This window comes from Cyanistes caeruleus, chromosome 1 (genome assembly GCF_971803275.1).
Source record: "Cyanistes caeruleus chromosome 1, bCyaCae1.hap1.1, whole genome shotgun sequence".
Lineage (NCBI taxonomy): Eukaryota > Metazoa > Chordata > Aves > Passeriformes > Paridae > Cyanistes > Cyanistes caeruleus.
In genome coordinates, this window is record NC_141701.1 from 105,913,975 (window position 1) to 105,934,293 (window position 20,319).

General features: G+C 37.0%; 1 protein-coding gene across 4 annotated transcripts in view; it reads right to left on the reverse strand.

Annotated features, from left to right (window-relative positions):
• SEPTIN7 (septin 7) overlaps window positions 1–20,319 on the reverse strand; it is a 77,465-nt gene that overhangs the window by 13,339 nt on the left and 43,807 nt on the right. For all 4 annotated transcript variants that reach the window (XM_086847471.1, XM_086847469.1, XM_086847465.1 and 1 more), the window contains exons 3-8: window positions 13,790–13,896; window positions 7,700–7,800; window positions 6,980–7,114; window positions 3,873–3,990; window positions 2,054–2,146; window positions 732–828 (exon numbers count right to left, since the gene is read on the reverse strand). In XM_086847471.1, coding sequence (XP_086703597.1) covers window positions 732–828; window positions 2,054–2,146; window positions 3,873–3,990; window positions 6,980–7,114; window positions 7,700–7,800; window positions 13,790–13,896 — 651 coding nt within the window. The remainder of the gene's footprint in view (window positions 1–731; window positions 829–2,053; window positions 2,147–3,872; window positions 3,991–6,979; window positions 7,115–7,699; window positions 7,801–13,789; window positions 13,897–20,319) is intronic.

Genomic DNA, 20,319 nt, shown 5'->3' on the forward strand with positions numbered 1-20,319 from the left:
AGAAATAGTGAGGGGGGAAAAAAATATTCTTTTTATTCAATACATGCACACCAAAGGAAAAGACTCAATGATCATGGAAAAACGGTCTAATAGTGATTGTTTTACTACAGAGTGTGGTGCAAGTCAAGCCATGTGGCATTTGAAATATATGAATGGCATTAAAGCACAAGTAATGGCTGCCAGAAGAACATGCAGTTACCTTCAAATCTCTATAGCAGTATAAAGTAAGTTTTAAACAAATTTAAAAAGATAAAAAAGAAAAAAAAAGTACTCTATTCATTACCAGGTACCTATCCTTTGCTACACCCCAGCACTTGAAACTCAGATGTTCTGAGAAAAACTGTATTTGTGACAATTTAGCTGATCAAATTAATACTTATAACATGAGTGCTCTAGAAAGAAGAATTTAATGCACAGGTTTTAAATGAAGATAAATAAGGTAAAAAAGCTAGAAAACAACTGTAATTTAAATCACATAATTACCTGCAACAAATTACTACAGGATTTACAATTTCTCACTGAGGTTTCAACAGAAATCTGCTTGCAAAGTTACATGTTTCCAAAACCTTTACCTTGTTCCAATATTATCAGAATAACAAAACAGTATATTCAGTTAATTTCCATACCAAAGACTATTCAAATTAAGCATTTCAAACATTTAAAATACAGACTCATATCCAGTAATTTTTAAATGGATTAAAAAAAAAAAAAAAATCACAAGAAAGCCTTACCTTCTGCAACACCCCATGGGTACTGCCTTCCTCTAACTCTCTTGCCATTGACTTCAATGATCGTATTACTACCTACCACAGCAAGAGGTAAACGGTCCTACAAGATAAAGTATGACTTTAAAAATCAAAATCTGCTGCCAAAAGAAACTGAAAGCATGCCCATGTATCAACTTGATGTAAGCTAGGTCAGTGCTGTAGCACTGCAATGCAGATAACCCAAAAGTGCAAGAATAGTGATGTTTATTGACCTCTGCCCAGCTTAATGACTTAAATATACACACACTCCTTCTGAAGTCCTTATGCTGCTGGACTCTGTAAATCTAGTTAAGGAACAGACATTACTGCTACTTAGTAAGCTATGCAAGAGGCAATCCATTTCCTATTTACTCAACTGCACAATTATTTACCAAGTCATATACCCACTGGCTACCAGGGCAGTTACTTTGACTTGATCTTGTACCCAGTTTTCAAAGGTTTGGCAAAGAACTACGTCAAAGTCTTGTTTTCAGCTGAACCAAGAATGCCTCCAGTGTAACAAGCAACAAAGGAGCCAAAAGCAGCTTCAAGGGGCAGAAAGGGACAGAGTACAAAGCTCAGTATTTTGCACTTTTGTCTCTGCTTTTATTCTGCTCTTCTCTAGGCTTAGTCCCAGAATATCTTCCATTTTTTGTCCTATTTGTGTTTATCTATCCTAGGAGATTTCCCCAGTAACAGAAAAATTTAAAAGCTCTTACAAGCTGTTACAGCTACTGAACAAACAGAAGCAAGGCTCAAGAAACGTACACAACATGGACTCCAACATGAAAGAACAAACTGAAAACATGAGTAAACTAAGAAAAAGCCTTTCAACAGTCTGACAGTCCTTTTGATTTTCTTTAGTCATTTATCTCCATTAAGGTTTCAGTGTATCAGTCAGCCAGAGAGATACTTAGCTGTAACGCACACACTTCATGCCACTGCACACCTCTGTCTGAAAGACAACCCTTGCCTCCTTCAAAGCTCAGAAACAAATAAGTGGTAGGCTGTGAAGGGTGGACAGAAGTCAAATAAGGATGAATCTTTAAAAGTGGTCTTTAAGAGTTCATTAGTGAACATGAGATCTAGTGCTCTCATGGTGAATTTTAGCAACTGAAGGACTTAGATGACTTAAAAATGTCACTCATTGCTGCTGATAAGGAACACTGACCCTTAGAACAGCTTTACATCTGATTTCTATCTTCTAAACATTTTGGTGGGCTCTTTCTTCATTATTGACAGAATGCTTTTCAAACTCAACCCCCCTGCTCCCCTGCAAGCACTTTTTCAAAAGAAAAGTAGTTTACCTTTATCTTTTTAACAATCTTATTTTCTTCTTCATCATCTGTTTCTGGAAATTCATATATTTTAATTTTGTGTTCTTGGATTTCTTTCATTATCTAGAAACAAAATTATTATTTGTTTGAGGATTTCATACTTCATAACAGTTTGATGTTCCTGCTGCAGTCTGATTCTCCTCCTTTTGTTAGATATGTAAAACCCTTTAGATTGAAGTGACTTAAATTACAACATGAAACTTGCACATGTTTAACACCCTCAGGCGACCCCCAAGGGGTTCACAGTGTAACCATCTCTCCTTAGTCAAGAGAAGACACAATCAGAGCAAGAGTCTCCCAGCTACCAGAATATTATCCACCAATACAAGACAGCAAAAATTGATACCAGTTTTCTCCAACAGGACAAACAAGAGGTTTACTCTAATGGGAATTCTACCTGCATAGAATTAGGTGCAAAACCTAATACAACAAATTGTCAGTCACCCAGTCTCACAATTGGGTCCCTTAGAAAAAACAGATACTCAAATAGATAATCACAGGCACACTTTATCCCTCTGAATTTCCACAATGGCTACAGCTGTCACTCCTATTCTTTTCTGTTTCTAGCATACCTGAGTTGCTTGAAGCAGGATCACCTGCCTATTTTTATAGAGCCTGTGACTGATGGATCAACTCAAGCAGTTAGTAATGTTGAAAAACATTTGCAAGTAATAATGAAAATTTAAGAATAACTGAGAGCGTCATCAGAAAAGTAACTGTGCTGTTTTGATGCTCTATTTGTCTGAAGGGTATTTTTAAAAACAAGCTGATTAGTTTTGCAGAATTTCAGGATGGAAAAATATTAGACCATTTAGCTGACAGCTGCACTGCAGAGCCCTGGGGAATATTTCTGGCTCATGGGTTTGCAGTCTTAAGAGAAGTTAGGTTTCCTAATCATGCGAAGACTTATTTTCCAAGTTTGGTTTGGAAAAGTCTCCCCTGTTTAACATCCACTCATTGATAAAGCTGCATATGTATTTAGAAATATTCTGTGTTCTACCATTTTTTCATTTTGTAATATAATTTTTGATCTATCTACTGAAATCAAGAGTTTTACACACAACACCTCTTAATGCCACCTTCTTTTCAGAACTCTGTGTTCTTCTAAACTAGGACTGGACTGAGCTTGATAAATCAAACTTTATGTCTTGTCTTGTTCCAAGTCCTCCTTGTACTCTTCATACAATACTACAAAGCTTAACTGTTCTACTGTTAACATGTAGCTGAAAATAAAACATAAACCACCTGTAGACACTTACAGCAAATACATTTTACAAATACAAAGACATTTTATCAGTTGTATCAATGTTAGAATTATCTCGCCATCTTTAAAATGCATTACCACACCCAAGAGTGAACAGGTTTATTGATTCTCATCTAATAGCTGAGGTATCTTTAATAATTACAGTGCATCAACATGCAAGTGAATACCCCAATGCAAACAGTAATACTGTGATACTGTTGAATACCTTATTTTTTTTTAAACATGCTTCTGTTAGGCACCTAAATCTTGAAAGCTTCTTTCCTTCCTTACTGATTTTTATCTCAGCAGTGAATTATTTCACTTGCCAAGAAACATACTATACTTGAAACCTCTTCCCCTGAGGACAGAAACAAGATTATTTCACCAAGAATTATAATTAAATCTAGATATATAAATTATTTAGCTTTGCTGTCTCAAGTTATTGCTTCAGGGTTTAAACTTTGCATGTAAGTTAAATCTCACCATTTCCATAGGGATCAACTTACTAAATTACCCTGTGTTGTAAATATTAATTTTTCAACTCACCTGTTTTTTAAATTGTTGGCATTCCTCGGGTGTAAGTGTGTCTGCTTTGGCAATAAGTGGAATGATATTCACTTTTTCATGCAGGCGCTTCATAAACTCTATATCCAAAGGCTTAAGTCTGAAATACAGCATTAGAGCTTTGCAATTTATATTAATTAAACAAGATTGTACAAATGATGAGATTTGTCCTGACAACAACTTTTAAGACATTGATTTATGAGTGACAGACGACTGAAAATGAGAAGGCTACCTGCAGTTATTACAGGAAATCCCCTAAATTGTATAATACAAGAGGAAGAAGTGGTAAGTTAATACTACTAGCAGTCATGAGCCTTCTGCTAGCTGAAAGTAGCCTCATTTTAGCAAGTGATAAGAACTCTCCTAAGAAGGTAGTAAAGTTTGTGTTATTAGCTGAGAAGATAATCCCACTTAAAGCCTGACTGATAAAAGTTCACAGTTGTGAATTATGCTCTGTTCACACATACAGGTTCAGGTTCTGAAAACCATGTCTCAGTATGCTTCTTCTTGATGGTGGGCTAGGAGACTTTTGGTTTTTTTAAGACCTTAAGATTTCTGAAGATGGTAACCTCTGTGGCCTACATACAAATCAATTAGAAATATCTTATCTCTAAATTGGTATGTAAAACAAAAAGACAGTTGTGAAAGTGGATGACAGTGACAAAAAACTAAACCATCATATGGGTATAAGGTGGCTGTGTGGTAGTATATTCACCGTCTATGAGGATCAAAGTGGTCAGTATTTCCTGTTTCCTGAAGTAAAACTAGAGAGGTTTTGATGCATTAATGACAGCAAGTTTAGTCAGGCTTAAAGGTTTCAATTAGAGGATTTAACAAGATTATTCCTCATCTAAAACAAATTAGGATTAGAAACATTAAAACCAGATTCATTTGGTACTGAAATTTCTGAAAACCATACATAAAAGAATGAGACAGTGCTCAAGAACACATATTTAATTTCATTTTAACATTTTCTACCTGTCAGTGATTTCACTAATTCTCAACATGTGTCCATTAAATAGCTAATATTAAAGCACATCTATATTATAAACACTCTTCTGGTTAACCATTCACCTTAATATGCTTCCCTCTACTTGCCTCAAAAAGGCAAAGTAGAGCTGCTGCCTTTCACCTAGTGCAGCAACACTGAGTTGAAGGGTTGCTGTCAAAGCAGAGTTGTTCAAAAGGTCAGCTCACCTAAGGATTTGAGAGTTTACATCAGAGACTGAAACAGGAAAGCTTTACATTAAGATACCAAAATTGCAGAAATATAGTAAATTCCATCATCACCCCACTCACTTACCTGGAAGGCTCCTCCTACCCCTCCAATCTCTCCCCCTGCTTCCACAGAAACCAATTCAATCATTTCAGGTGTTTATGGGAATATTAGCTAAAAATGGTGGGATGCAGAAAATGGAAGGACTTTAACTATTGTGTTTTGGTTCTTTTAAACTTCCAGATTTCTAAAGCAGGCTTTTACAAATGCATTAAAAGGACAGGCAGAAATAAATTCACTTACAAATGCTTTAATTCAACGTAAATATAATCATGCATTGAGAGTGAAGAGGACACTACTTGGTGAGTTAGATGTGCTGCTGGCTGCACAGAAAACAGAAGCAAAGACTGCATCACCACAAAAACCAGGTAGGAAGTGAACTCTGTATTTCAGAGAGGGCAGCATCTTAAAAGAGGAAATGCATGCTAAAAGCAGCACCAATTTTCTTCATTAACTTCCTTACTTAGATGATAATTCTAAGCATTTATTCCAGAAACTGAAAAACTGTATGCAAACCTAGCATAATTTTACACCTTTTTCTCCCCTAATAATAACATGAAATACCTGTACAAGGAATATACTTTTACAGCTTTTAGCCTCACAAATTTAGCAACCAAATCTTAATCCATTGGAAACATTACTTTTTCCTTATGAATAATTTGTACCACCCACTGATTTAGGAAGTTCTATCAGACATAGAAGTGTGGAGGAAAGACATGTTTTTTGAAGAATCTGAAAATTAGCTCAGAAACAACTGAATAACACAAGGAATCATCTTCCATTAATTTAAATTACATTTTGGGTTTTGCATACTAGTAAAACAGTATGTCAAGAATTCAAGTGTTTGCATTTAAAACTGACATGCTTGTTGAGCAAAACTGGCATTACAGATGTGCCTGTTGAACAACAAAACACTTAATAAAGGCAAGTCTACATAAGACAAACTCCACCCTCTGACATATCTTTCCATATTTGGAAGTATCTGTACAGTTCAAAATTATTAGACCCATTCCAATGCTAGCTACAGAAGTTAAGTGTAATAGCTGGCATTTTCTACTGCCTGAGGAATACTCTTTAAATTCCTTCATCACTCCCTTCAACAAGTTTTACTACTTTTGACCTACACAATAGAATAGGCAGATACTTATCTTTGTCTCCTCCTGGTTTTGAAGGTATAACTCAAGAGTCTCTGACAAATTTAAACATGATTCCATGATAAAAAGATAGGCAACTAGTTTCAGATAGATAATTTGTACCTAATAAACCCTGGAAATGCAGTTCTCTCTGTCTACCACTAGATAGAAGTCTGATCAAGTGAAAAATAAGCAGGGGTGGGAGATAATAACTGAAAAAAAATCTGCACTGCCTACACTGGAATTGCCACTAGACAAAATACTACACACCAAGTGAAGTACGGCATGCTTACAAGGATGCATGAAACTTCCACTCTTCAGTTTACATTAATGGGAAGGAAGGAGGAAGAATGGAACGGAAAAATCCTGTTGCTTGACATGTGAACCAGTTTCTCCTAATGTGATCTAAAGACATATAGATTAGAAACAGACCTGGCACTTGTGAATTTCTTTTTATTTTTCATTGCTAGAATTTTATTTCTCTTGTTATGCAATTAATGTGCAGTCGTATTTTCTGGTGTTTGGCTTGCTAATGTTTGATAAGCCAAAGTAAACTCATCTTTGAAACTAAGCATGATCTGCAGGCCACTAAGAAAATCTGATTTGGAACTTAGATTGACAAATTTGGATATTTATCTGAGATAAGAGAGAATGAAAACATAAAATACACTAATACAAACCCATGTCCTGAAGGAGCAATGAAGTATAAACAACACTGCACTCTATTATCTGGCATCTGGCGTCTGTTCACTCGAGATTCTGCATTCAGGTAGTCCTCAAATTTACTGTCAATGTAGTCAATAACTGGCTGCCAGCTGCAGAGATTACATGAATAAAAAACTGTAAGTTACATTATTTACACAAAGAAACCTTGTTTTGCTAAGAAATAAATGTTCACAATTTCCCCACAGCTTGGGATGTTTTTTTTTTGCTTTTCATTTGCTTTTCTTAAATTACAATACTTCAACACTGCAATTGACCAACTCCTCAGCCTAAAATATACAGTTCTGAAGATACAATGTAAGTCCACTGAAAAAAACTTTCAAACACAATCATCTTTACTGTAAAAGCATTAAACAGAATACTTAAGAAGGGTAGCTAAGGGAGTATGCTTCACTGATCACCATCTCGTGACAGCACAGAAGATGGTCCTGCACACTGCATGTGTGGATAAAGAGCCAAATGCATCATTCAGTTTAAGGGGAAAGGCTAACAGCACTTCAATCAAATTGGAATTACAGTAGTTAGAAGTTTTCAGCTAAATGAAAGTTTAGAAGTGTTAATATTTTAACTGAATATTGAAGCCTTCATTTTAAAATACGTCACAAGGTATTATATCTCTCATACACACAAAACACAATGCAGAATTATCATGGGAGAACATATAAAGAACATCTTACCAATTACTATTATCCACAGCATCTCCAAATCCTGGTGTGTCAACTATTGTAAGTAGCAACTGAACACCACCCTCTTTGATTAAAACTTTTGACTGCTCAACCTGTAAAATGAATACAGTAAGATTAAATTTTTAGCAGTTTAGTCACCTATCTTAAACACTGGAAAAAGTATTCAATGAGTAAGAAGCCTGACAAAGAATTGCTAACTTTTCTGCTTCAAAGATACTTCTGCTTCTGTGTTTTGCTTATAAAATCCCAATAATTTTACAATAATTAATATTTCATTTAAAGAAAAAAGGTCATTATTTAAATTAAGTCAGGGAGAAAAGAACCCTGTAAGTATATGGGATATCTTAATATTTTAATTCCTGATTAAACAGGAAAAACCTTAACCAGGCTTTAAACCTGATAAAGTTGAAAACTTTGGTCACTTCAAAGAAAATGATGCTTTTCAAAACTACTCCTGCCCGCAAGCACCTTTGAAACATCCAGTCCTGTTAATCTATTTTTAAGAATACATTTATTCTTCAGCTAGTATAATGGTTGGGAATGGAATCACAAAGTGATGGTTTCCTATTACAAACAGAATTATATTGGAAAGTAATACAATCTGGCTGCAATCTGCTGAGCTAGACCTCAAGTGACTGTAATGGATTGGGTTCCTGTTAGCTCAAGTCACTGATGGAAACCCGCCTGAGAAGGCAACTGCATCAGCACAAGGAATGATGCAAGATGTGGGTGTGGGAGCTCATGCCTCCAGCTGTGACCACCCATCCACAGCACAGCTCAGGAAGCTTGCAGTGAACATGTCATCAGGTTCAGCATGTCATCACAGAGAAGATCTAGGCTAGGCAGCACATGGACTGCTACCTCCTTCGTCCTACTAATGTTTCAGTAATTACTGATATTGCTGATGTCAGGTCCATCTGCCTAAGAAAGGGCTGTATACCACTGTCCTACCAGCGAGATGCACAGCAGTATGAAATGACAAACTCATATTGGCTTCTTTCCAACTGCTTAGCCATTTAATCATCCTTTTTTCCCTGATATTAAAACAATTCCTATTAAATCACTAGTGACACTCTTTTCTAGATCTGGATTCAAGAAATCAGCCATGTAAGCCATTTATCCAGAACCACACAAGAGCTGGCAGATTCAATGTGATGCCACCTTGTTGCTCATTGCCTAACACTCCTTAAGCCTCACAAACCCTAACTGGGGAGAGAAAAATAAGTTCTATTTATAATAAACCATATCTGGATGGTCTCTTGACCAGTTCAAGATTTGAGAAATATCATATTAATGCTTCTTAAGCTCCTCCACATCCCTAATTGTTCTATAAGTGACACAGACTCTCACACAGCCACACCTGAACGTAGTTGCAAACACTGCAATCATCACTTATGTGATGCAATGTAAATCCATGAGATTAACACTGCAGAAAGTCAAACTAAATCCCTCTTGCACAAGTGAAACACTGATTCCAATTCAGAAGAGAATATCCAGAATCATAGAAAACAGTAACTACCTAGAAAGAGAGCTTCATATTTAACTTCTGAGAATGCAGGATGCTGTTTTTATCTACTCATCAGCAGAGATCCTACTCAAGTTGGATCAGTCCCTTTTGCTGCTACTTCTTAAAGAGTTAATGGCTAGAAGGATACTAATCACAGAAGTATCCAGGTTGGATTTGACTTCAAGACAACACAATTCCAACTCCAACACGAGCAGGCCTTACTGCAAGGTCAGGAAGATGTAAAAAACCAGGAATTAAAACCAAATAAACAGAACTGAACACACAGTATCTTAAGTTACTCCTTAGCAAACTATACAGCTCTCATCCTTACCAAAGTGTGCAGCTGAAAGCCATGAGAACCTAGGAATACATGGATTGTTTTAGAAACGTATGTTTTAATTACGGTGAGTTTATCTCCCCCATCGCCAAGAGTTCTATAAAGAAATTTTATTGTATACAATTGATACCAGAACTCAAGACAGTAATCCCCTGCCACAGTCAACTCAACCTAGAGTTTACTACTCACAAGCTTTAGCACACAAGAGATTAACTTCTGATTCCTAGCATTCTTTTGGCTATCTTGCATATAGTAACCACACAGCCGTTCTATTACCAAGCACTCTGCAAGTATAAGAAATCCACACTTGCAAAATACTAGAGATGATAATGTTTAGAGATGCACTCTTGCCAAAAGCTACAAAGTATCAGCTTTATTCTCTAGCACAAAAATCTCCAGCAAGCACCATTAAATTATTATGGGTTCATGGTGGAATGCTTTTACAAAAGAAGTAATTAATAAAGAATTATCTTGAACATATGTTTATAACAAAGGAAAAGAAAGGCCAAGAGATCTCAGAATTGTCATGCCAAGCATCTTCCCTGATTCTGCACGTTTGTAAAATCTAAGTGTGGATGAATTTGTGATACCACCTTCTGATAAATGGTCTGAAGACAATGCTAAGACATTACTGGGTGGTGAGGATTTAAAGTTTTTTCTTACATTTCATAAATTAATGTGGGTTTCTTGCTATCAGAGCAGGGTTTTCACAAACCTACAGGAAAAGAAACATTAGCTGATGAATTAAATGTCCTATGCTTGTGCTGTGAACAATCAGACCACATCCAGGATATATTGTAAGCAGTAGATTCTACTGGTAGGAAATAGTAGACGAAGACCCTGCCACAAAGCTTCTGCAAAGTTGCATTTTTCTAATCTAAATTGATGTGTCCATATATGGTCAAAGGCACAGAAAGCAGCAACATCTGGAAAAGATCCAGAAAATCACTGTAAACTAGTGTCATTCACAGTTAAGCATCCAACTGCATCCCATCATCTGATTTACAAGTATTCCCAAGGGACTCAGGGAAAACATTAGTTCAAGTCTTGGAATTTATGACTTTTTAAGAAAAGTCTCCTCCAAGCAGCCATTTTCCCATGCACTCCAGTCAGCTGGGTCACACAGGTCTCCTTGGCAGTTCCTACACAGTGTTCATCACTTGGTGCTTGTTACAGCTCGACTGCTTTTTATTGCATGAAACACACCTCTGCCATCCTGCATATAAGGCAGTCAGATAATGATCAGAGAAAACACGTTTAATACCCTCTCATTTCTGAGTATGTTTCCTTTGGATTCATCAGACACCAAATCACTTACTCTTAACCATTTCTCTGCATTTTCTCATTTTTTGCACGAGATTAATGCAAAGGACCTGCTTCACAAAACAACTCCAAATTGCAATGGTTTTCAAGCCCAAATCAGTTTGTGTTTATCTATGTGAGAGCCTCTTAAACAAGTTTTGATCAGTAAGTTGTTCCCACCATTTAGAACAGCTTGATTATTACAACCAAGATTTGAGGATGCTCAAGTGAGGTGGTTTCTCATCCCTACAAAACCCTTTTATTAATCCTCAACTCAAAAAGGTTTTCACTGACAAAGAGTACAAATCCAGTGGATCCAAATAGCAACTCTCACTGCTTAGTCTTTAATATTTGACAGGGAACACCTCCACACGATACACATTGCTACCACACATGATCTTCAAGCTTGTAGGGGGAAACAATTTTATCCTCACTTACACTGACAATGAAATAAGATACTTTCAGTTTCTTTCTTAAAATGTTACACTTAGTTTTCATTCATCCCAAGGAACTGAAAGCAAAGTTGCATTACAAGTATACTTAAAAAAAAAAAAAAAAAAAAGACGAAGTACTTATTATATAATGTCAAAATTAGTTTCTAGAGGGGAAGATGGTCTTTAAACTTATTTCATTCCTAAGATATAATTTCCTAAGTCATGTCAGACCCCAATCCACTATTGAAAATAATTCTGGCAAGATCTTGGCCTCAAGCCTTAGCCCACACAGTGGAAGTAAGAAGAAAATGCAATGGCTTTTCAGCCTGAATTCTGTTCAAGCCCTTTTCTTCCCCTCTCTAGCTTTATATAGCCAAAAAAAAAAAATCATTAAGTGAGGCTTTCTGAAAAGTATGTTTATTTTTCTAAAACCAGTAAATCAATATAAATCAAACCACCCCTGATGGTCAGAATGAACAACAGATTATCTAATCTCGCCACCTAACAGACGAAAGTACTTAACTCAAATTCCAGAAATTCCACACAGAGTTTCATATTATTTTTCTTACACTGATGCACCTTTAAGTAGCATGGAAGTGAGTTATCTTTGAAATATGTCTTGGGTTAGGGTTTTTTCCTTCTTACCTTGTGTACAAATTCTCCAAAGATTTTTTCCAATTTAAAAAGCCAAAAATCTCCCAATGACAGGGAATCCATCCCACAGTTATTTAAACTAAAATTCAATGAACATAACCTGAACTGGTTTAGCTTCTACTAAACTAAAATGCAATCATCAGTAATGAAATCATGCTACATCTCTCTTCCAATAAAAAAAAGTCACCCATCTATTTGGTTTTCCAACAATCTCTGATTGGCTCAGCTCTAAGTATATTATATGAGAGTTTGACTCTTTGCACACCTCTTCCATCCCACTTAACATCTCTTTGAAACAGGTAAGCTCAACCCTTATTCAAATAAATAATGGTCTGATGCCCCTGATAACAAGCTTTTGAGTCCATTTTGTCAGTAACTATGGTTTTACATTAAACTGATAAAACTGCCTAACAGATGGGAACAAAGCTTAGAAGCTATTAATATATTGTTAATCAAACTACTGATGTTTAAAAGTTTTCCTCTAAATAAGAAAAAATTACATTCTGCAATGAATTCATTTTGTAATAGTATTCAAGCTTTAATGTTGAGCTAACTGATAAGCAATGCAATTTAAACTTCTCAATATGGACATAATAATTAACATTTTCCTTCTACTGTGGTAATTATTCTGTGTTCTGACATTGGATTAAAAAATGTCTTACCCAAAAGTCCAAATAAAAACACCCCCCAGGTGCCACAAAGCAGTAAGGACAGTGGTTCATGGCACTGTAGAGCTTCATTCCAATGAATTAAAAAGCACTCTATTTTATGACTTCTGGTTAGCACCTTTCACATCCTCCTAACTCAACACAGGGCTTAGTCACTTTATGACAACTCTGCAATTGCCCAGTCACTTCAGCCACAGCTGAATTTTGCAGCTGGAGGAACACTGTTAGACAACAGCAGCAAAGGTAAGCATCCTTGGTCCTCACCTGTAAAAAGTTAGATAACCACAAGCTATCTTCACCAAAGTTTTAAGCAAGTGCATATCAAGAGAGACAAGCAGAGCTCATTGCATCCTTATTCAGCTGCTCAGCTGTGGAGTCAGAAAGCACCTCCCAAACACAGTGATTTCCTAATCTATCCATAACATTACCATTTCTTAGCATAAGGTTATTTTTAATAATCCTATCTAATAATTTAATAATGTTGTTTTTAAAAATCTTTTTACAACACAGAAAACGTGCTCCTTTTCTTGAGAGAAAATATTGATCAGCAGCAAGTTATTACACTAAACAAATGGATCAACTTCAGTTTTCCAGTCTTTGACTAAATATTTCAGTTGCATCATGCATTTGCAGGAACATCATCTTTGCCTGAGTCTAGTGCTTAAAGTAAGGCAGGTTCACCTTAGTCCCTGATGTTTCAGAGTAAGATATTGTAACAGGTAACAAGGTACCACTAAGGATACAGTCTGCAGAAGACTCACAGATACTTTTATACCCAGGTTCCCACACTTCTGTGAAATCCTTTAATATTTGGTCTTTAAAAGCCTGCCTTAAACAGACAGGTTTTGCTGCACATCTATGTATTTCTACAGATTTATTATTTTAATTGATAATAAGCACTATATTTTCAAACAGTTCTGAACGTATATGTGCTTTTTAATCTACAAGCAAAACACAAAACACTTCAGGGCTCATACACTTCTACAGGCTACAGGTTTGAGAATCTGAAAAATTTGTTGCTCAGATACACTGAAAGACACTGAATATTTCTTAGTGGTTCACATCATGACTGAATGTATCTTGATACTCATGTGCTTATGTGACAACTGTATACATCATCTTACATTATAAATTGCAAGTTGCAATATTCAGGCTGTACCTTTTTCCCCTCAGACATACCTGTACGGTCTTTTTAATTCTGTGTGAAGGACCTGGATACTCTGGGGAATACAATTCTGTTAAGAATAATGAGTTGATTAATGTTGATTTTCCCAGTCCAGATTCACCTAGAAGAAAACAGAACAGTTTCAGTAAAACCAGGAGTATCACATCAAATACAAACACTTTGATCTACATTTTAAATGCTTTTTAAACATAGTACCTGAAATCATGCACTGCACTCTAAGACTTTGAGAATCTGTCTTCTTTTCCAATTTAAAGGAAAACCTTTCAAATCCAGCTGTCACTGCTGAGCTCTATAGACATCAACTTTTCCGATCACATTAAGTATTGAGTGCATTCAGCACTTTTGTCCATTGCTCCCATTACAACACTCAAACATGATATTAAATTGTATATACAAGCTATCTTCCTGGTATAACTCATAATGCCAAAGCAGATTAAGTTGTCTCCTTTATTTCAAGTATTATTTATTTGAGAGTCTTTATTATCAGGGAGGGAAAAAAGAAGTGGGGGGATGGGGAATAAGACTGAGATTAGTTTGCTGTCACTATTGAAGCCACAAGAGATAAAATGAAATTTCAAACTACATGGTTTGCCTGGGAATTTTGTTGTCGTTGGGGCACAGAAATTTTGTTGTCGTTGGACTTTATTTGGGATTTTTTGTTCATAAGCAACAATAAGTCAGCCTTGCTAAAGAATCTGGAGACACTACTGCTGTGACAATCCAAGCAAATACAGCTAAACACCCCACAGCAAAGATTATCCTCCATTTACAGCTCTACAGAGACAAGGTTAAGAATTTCAGATCAACTACTTATTATAATATTTTAAAAGAAAAGTCTTTTACTTAGGTTTGGTGTTTTTTAAGAAATTACTTCAACACAACAATTCACACTGGCAAGAGAAATAAGGAAAAAGGTATGAAAAAAATGTTGCTTTCTTTCTGTTTAAGCTTCATGTGCAGTCTGTCAGTACATTGACCTAAACAGAAACAGACACAGAGAAATTTGCTCTCAAGCTAACAAACATGAGGGCAAGCTAAGTACTTTCACTGAGGGAGGAAAATGAGCTGAACTGGGCCCATAATTGAAAGGTAAAATTTAACTAAAGCACTAATCACTCCAGCCCCAACAAATATTGTGTTGATTTAGAGACTGAACTGAGAAAACTTCCAACCATGTCTTGAGATAAATGACCTGGGTTAATGCAAGGGAGCTATATAACAGAAAGCAGCTAGGAACTGTCTCCCCTGTACAGATATCTGGGTTTCCTACACGAGCTGGCTCACACACAGCAGCCATCTCGATTACAGTGGTGTAGCTCAGGGTGTCTGCAGCACGGAGCAGAGCAATCTCATTAGCTACACGGTAAACGGATTAGCAGCTGATGAAACACTGCAAGCAGAGCTCCTGCCGGCTGTCTGCGCTCTCAGCAGTGCTTGTTCTTCAAACCGCACCCTCTTGGACAGATGAGCTAAGTGTGCTGCGGGCAGCGGCTGTCCACAGCCAGGCTGATGGGCTGCGGCAGCCAAGGAAAAGGGAGCTACTCAAGATATGGTGTCAGGATAGCAATGAACACTAACCCCACCAGGGCAGGTTTATTCAAGCCAGCAGAGACATGCTTGCTGATGAGATTTCATCACTGCCCTGCAGACTTTGCCTTTTCCTGTGGTCAGATGCATGAGACACCTAAGAACTATGCAGTAAACACAGTGCCTCTGAGTCTGGTTATAAAGGATGCAGCTTTTCTACTCATTTGCAAGATTTTAAGGGAAGGGTCAGCTGCATATGACAGGCCTCCCCACCAATTCTACAACAGAAAGAAGCTTCTGAAATGCACAACTTTCCAATCTCATTGATACATCCCGGCTAAAGCTTAACCTCCCTCTCACAACCCTACTCAAGAGATACCATTCCAATTAAACTGAAGGTTTTTATCCACCCTACTGCAGTCCTCAAGAGGGGGGCTATGCTTTTGAAATGTACAATTCATACCCTTTCAATGACCTTTGCTTTTTAACTTGACCATAATATAGCAAAAGGCACCCTACTACAGTACTGAAGAAAGACTTCAGCATCAGATTCTACTTCAGTACACAAAGGGTTGCCCCTTCTTCTCCCTTCTATTAGGGTTACTGCTGGTCTTAATATACAAAAGAATTTCAGGTGAAAACCACCGAGAACAACCACTTCTCCTGAAAATGAGTGCCTGTCAAATTGTCATTGAAATTCAACATATGGAAATAAGATTTTCAGCTTCAAAAGAATGTGATGGAAAACCAGCAGTTTGCCCTAGATGGCTTGGGCAGCTGTGGCACTCCATACCAAGCAGACCCTGAACTGCTGAAGCATTACATCCTGAGAGATCTGAGGTTTGTTCCCCTCCTCACCCTTCACCTCCTCACAGCTGCAAGAAGATGTGAAGACAATTTTGAGCTGAAATTAGTGAAAAGAAAGTATGCTTAGAATATTTATGCTCAATCTTGTTCCCAAAGGTGCCCAGCATCCTAGATATCTATGCTAACTTTAATCAGCCAGTGCAGATTATAACAGTTTAAACTGCTTAACTGCTACCAGTAATTGAGGTATTACATGTAAGAGTCTGCATCAATGTGCCAATCCTGGATGCAGTTGTGCCTTAGACCATATAAGGGTCAACATCTGCAACAGCAGTAAGAGGCTCATCATATCAAAGAAAACTATTGCACTGAAACTGTAGGTAAAAACTCTAATTGAAGCATTTGATACTGTACTAAAGGAAGTCATGCTGCTGCCACTATAAGAAAACAAGAGTTTCTCTGGTGACTACAGTGAAAGGAGAATTAGAGAGATCAACTGTAACTGAACATTAAAGCAGCTTTTATGGACACACTAAGATATTCTGGGCTTTATTAGAAATATGGTAAGATGCAAAGAAAAAACAGAAAAATTTCAACCCCCAACCAAAACAACCCTCCAAATCTCACAGACAAACACAGAACACTCTTAACTCTACAGCCAAACAAAACCCTCTGTCTTTCCCAAAATTACCTAAAAGGATTGCCTACTGGAAAGCCTGGGAAATTAGCTTCCACAGGTGCAACAGGCTGTGAATATGATTAACAAAACCACAAGGGAGAAGGGAAAACAAGTGAAATTTAATTTGCCTTTGCAGAATCAAAAAGATACATCCCAATTCTGAGTATCAGAAAAAAAGATACATCCCAACATTCTGAATATTGTTCTTTTTCTTCATTATTTTGTGTCTCATGTTTAGCAGCAACATAGTATTTCCAAATGTTTATCAAGCTTTTTTTATAGTCACATTCAAACACATAGAGCTGACCACTCTTGTTGGTAGAAATAAGCCCTTTTACTAACATGACTTGCATTCTTAGATGTATTACCTCATGTGAGAGCTTATTAAACATATCAAGTGATCAAGGTGAGTAACCAATCTTGAACATTCTCAGCATGCTCTCTGCATGACTTTCTACCACTTCATTTTAAGTTACCCTTGCAGAAATAACCAGAAGTTTTCTACTCTTCACAGACAATTACCTACCAGTGAAACCGTATTTCATGCTTATGCCCTGTGACAGTCAACTGCACCACTGGGAACATGGCCACAAGTGCTACTAAGGCATTTCAAATTGCTTTCCCAAGTTTCAGGTGAGACTACAAGACTGCCAAGGAACCACACACCGGCAAGAAAAATGCTTTGCAGCACTGGAAACCAATACTTCAGTTAAACTGCTCAAAGTGATTTGCTTCATGTATCATCACCAAGAAGATGGCCCAGTCTCTCTGTCAGTGTTTCTATAAACCAGACACAGCAAGAACTGCAGATTCAAAAGATGCTTTAACTGCTAATTCTGATGGCTGAGAGAAGGTAAGTCATTCCAGTGGCATTGTTGCTCATTAGAAACAAGCCACCAGTAAGTCCTGTGGTAACCAGGATGCATGAGACACTTAGGGTTTTTGAAAAGTTCCACTGCATTTTAAGCAGACATCTGTATTTAGAGTTCCTTGATACAGGCAAACATAAGATGCAGTTGCTTCACTGCTTTTTCAAAATGAAGATATCCAACAATATGTTCCTCCTGTGATGAAGCACATTTGATAGCCACAAAAAGTGACTACAAGGGGATCAAATTCAACAGAAAAATGCTGTACTTCTCCACAACCTACTTGTACAGAATGTTTACATCAAAGCATATTTTATTTTTAGCTGGTAAGCAAGTTTTTTCATGAATTTTCCCATTTTATAAATTCTAATTATTGTGACAGTTTTTGCTTAAAATATAATCCCATTAGTTTGATGTTGGTGACTCAAGGAAGGGCAAAAAGCTTGTAAGAAGGCATAAAAAATAATGCATTTCATCTTCTTTCATCCTTGTACAAGTCACAGTTTATGTGCACGACAGCACCTGCAGCTTTATGCAAATGTGCAATGGTTTTGATGGCACTGTAACATGCAGGTTTTTACTTTGATACAGAAGGGAAGATACATGAATAATCAGAGAGCCTGAACTACGGGGAGTGGTAAGATGGAACCATCCTCTTGCCAAAGGGGAATGATGCTCTGCCATGTCATTACAGACAACCACAAAAACGGAGACTACAAGATGCTTTTAATTTCAAGTCCGATTTTAGAAGCTTTCATAAAGGCTAGTTCCTGTCTTCAGTGGTCTACAAAATACAAACCAACATTCCAATAAACTTGTAAGAACATTCAAATGAAACCCATCAGGAGGAAGATGGGAGCAGGACCATGCTGTTGCCACTTAGCTGCTTTTCCATGTAGGATAGTGTCATGTGAAATTCTGCAAATGATCAACTTTGTCTTTTATAGATTTTTATAAGAAGAAAGAAAACCAAAAGCTCCACCATTTCACAACTTGAATGTGAAGCACAAATTATATAAGCAACATATGTCAGAGCCACAAAGATGCTCCTAGCAAAACAGAGGAATGGGGAAGTCTAGCAGCAATAAATTAATTTCTGCCTGTCAGCAACTGCATCAACAGCAACATAATTTCAGCATTCAGGATACAGTAAGACAATTTAATCAATTTTCTTTGAGCAGAATTTAAAGTGCAGTAACTGAAGGCGGACTTGGCATATCGTTCTTGTCACTGATGACATCTAAATAATTCAGAAAATCCATTAGCAGGGATGGGAAATACCTCAGAAGAATATTGCAACAGATTCTACAAAGCATTTTCCAAGTAATATTGTTTCCTCTCAAAGCAGAAACAGGTCTAGCTTTCTGCAACTGACAGACTAGAACTACCATGAAACAATGGCTTAATTTCACAGGTGAAATTTTGGCTACTGCCTAGAGAAATGGTCCCCTACTCCCAGTCCAGCTTTTGCACAAGAATTCATAATGCAGCATGTGAAGCTAGAAGCATTCCAGCAAACTAGGGCACGTGGGGCTTTAGGATGGGGAAATTGGGGGAGATGACACCAGATAAATGATCTAAGTCAAATACTCTCCTCTCTTTTTGGAAACTAGGCTAAGTGTAAAAATCTGCATTTAAAACTAGACCTCTTCTCTGTCACAAAAGAATCACCAACAATTCACAAGTCCAAGAATTTTTGGCACTTCCTGAAGAAAGTTGTATTTCCTCTAATTGAATATACAGGCCTTGCTCCTGATAAACAGTGTGTCTGCGAAGTAGCCATTTAAAATAGGACATGTTATCTAATTTAACACGAGGCAGGGGAAGCAATCTTTCAGTTTCAAATCTTTCAAATCAGCATTTTTGACAAAAACTTGCAGCCCAGTAACACCGAAGAACCAAAACCACAAGTTTCTCTTCACTTTTAGTTCTTCAACAATACTGCAGATGACAAAAACTCTATATGGCATTGGTCCATTCATATCTAGTACCAAGAACAGCTGAAATACAACAATCTGAGTTTCAGAATTATAAGCCCACCATTATCAGTTGCAGTCCAGGCTTGCCAAAGCTTACCTTGCTTTGTTTTCTGTGTTAGGTGAAAGAAAACTCCTACGTCTGATTAAGCTGTGGTCATACTGCAATGCAGCTTTAGAGACATTACAAGCAACAACAAGTTGCCAAAACTGACCTACATGGAAAATCTGAATGAACAAGCTCTCTGTGAATTAACTGGGTTAAACAATTCAACTGGAAATGATAGAAGCTGCAGAGTTCCAGGAAAATTTTCTATGGTGAAATCTCATAACCAGGATATACCTTCAATCTTCACAGGCTTTGACAAAGCCAAAATAAAGAGCCTTCACAAGAGAATTAAAAAAAACCTTATTGCTACAGAAATCAAACAAGAGGAACAGAAACTGTTGTGAAAAATGATAAAGCAAGATGCTCTCTTTAATGCAAGAAAGCAAACATCTGAGACTACCACTGCTTGGTCTGAAACAGTTACACATCTAGAGAAAGCTGCAGAACTGGACTTATTATCTGCAAGCAAATACAGGGATAAATAGAATTAAATTCCCTGATTATATGATTAAAAAAAAAAAAAGGGAAAGATTACAGGAACATGAAAATTGTCATC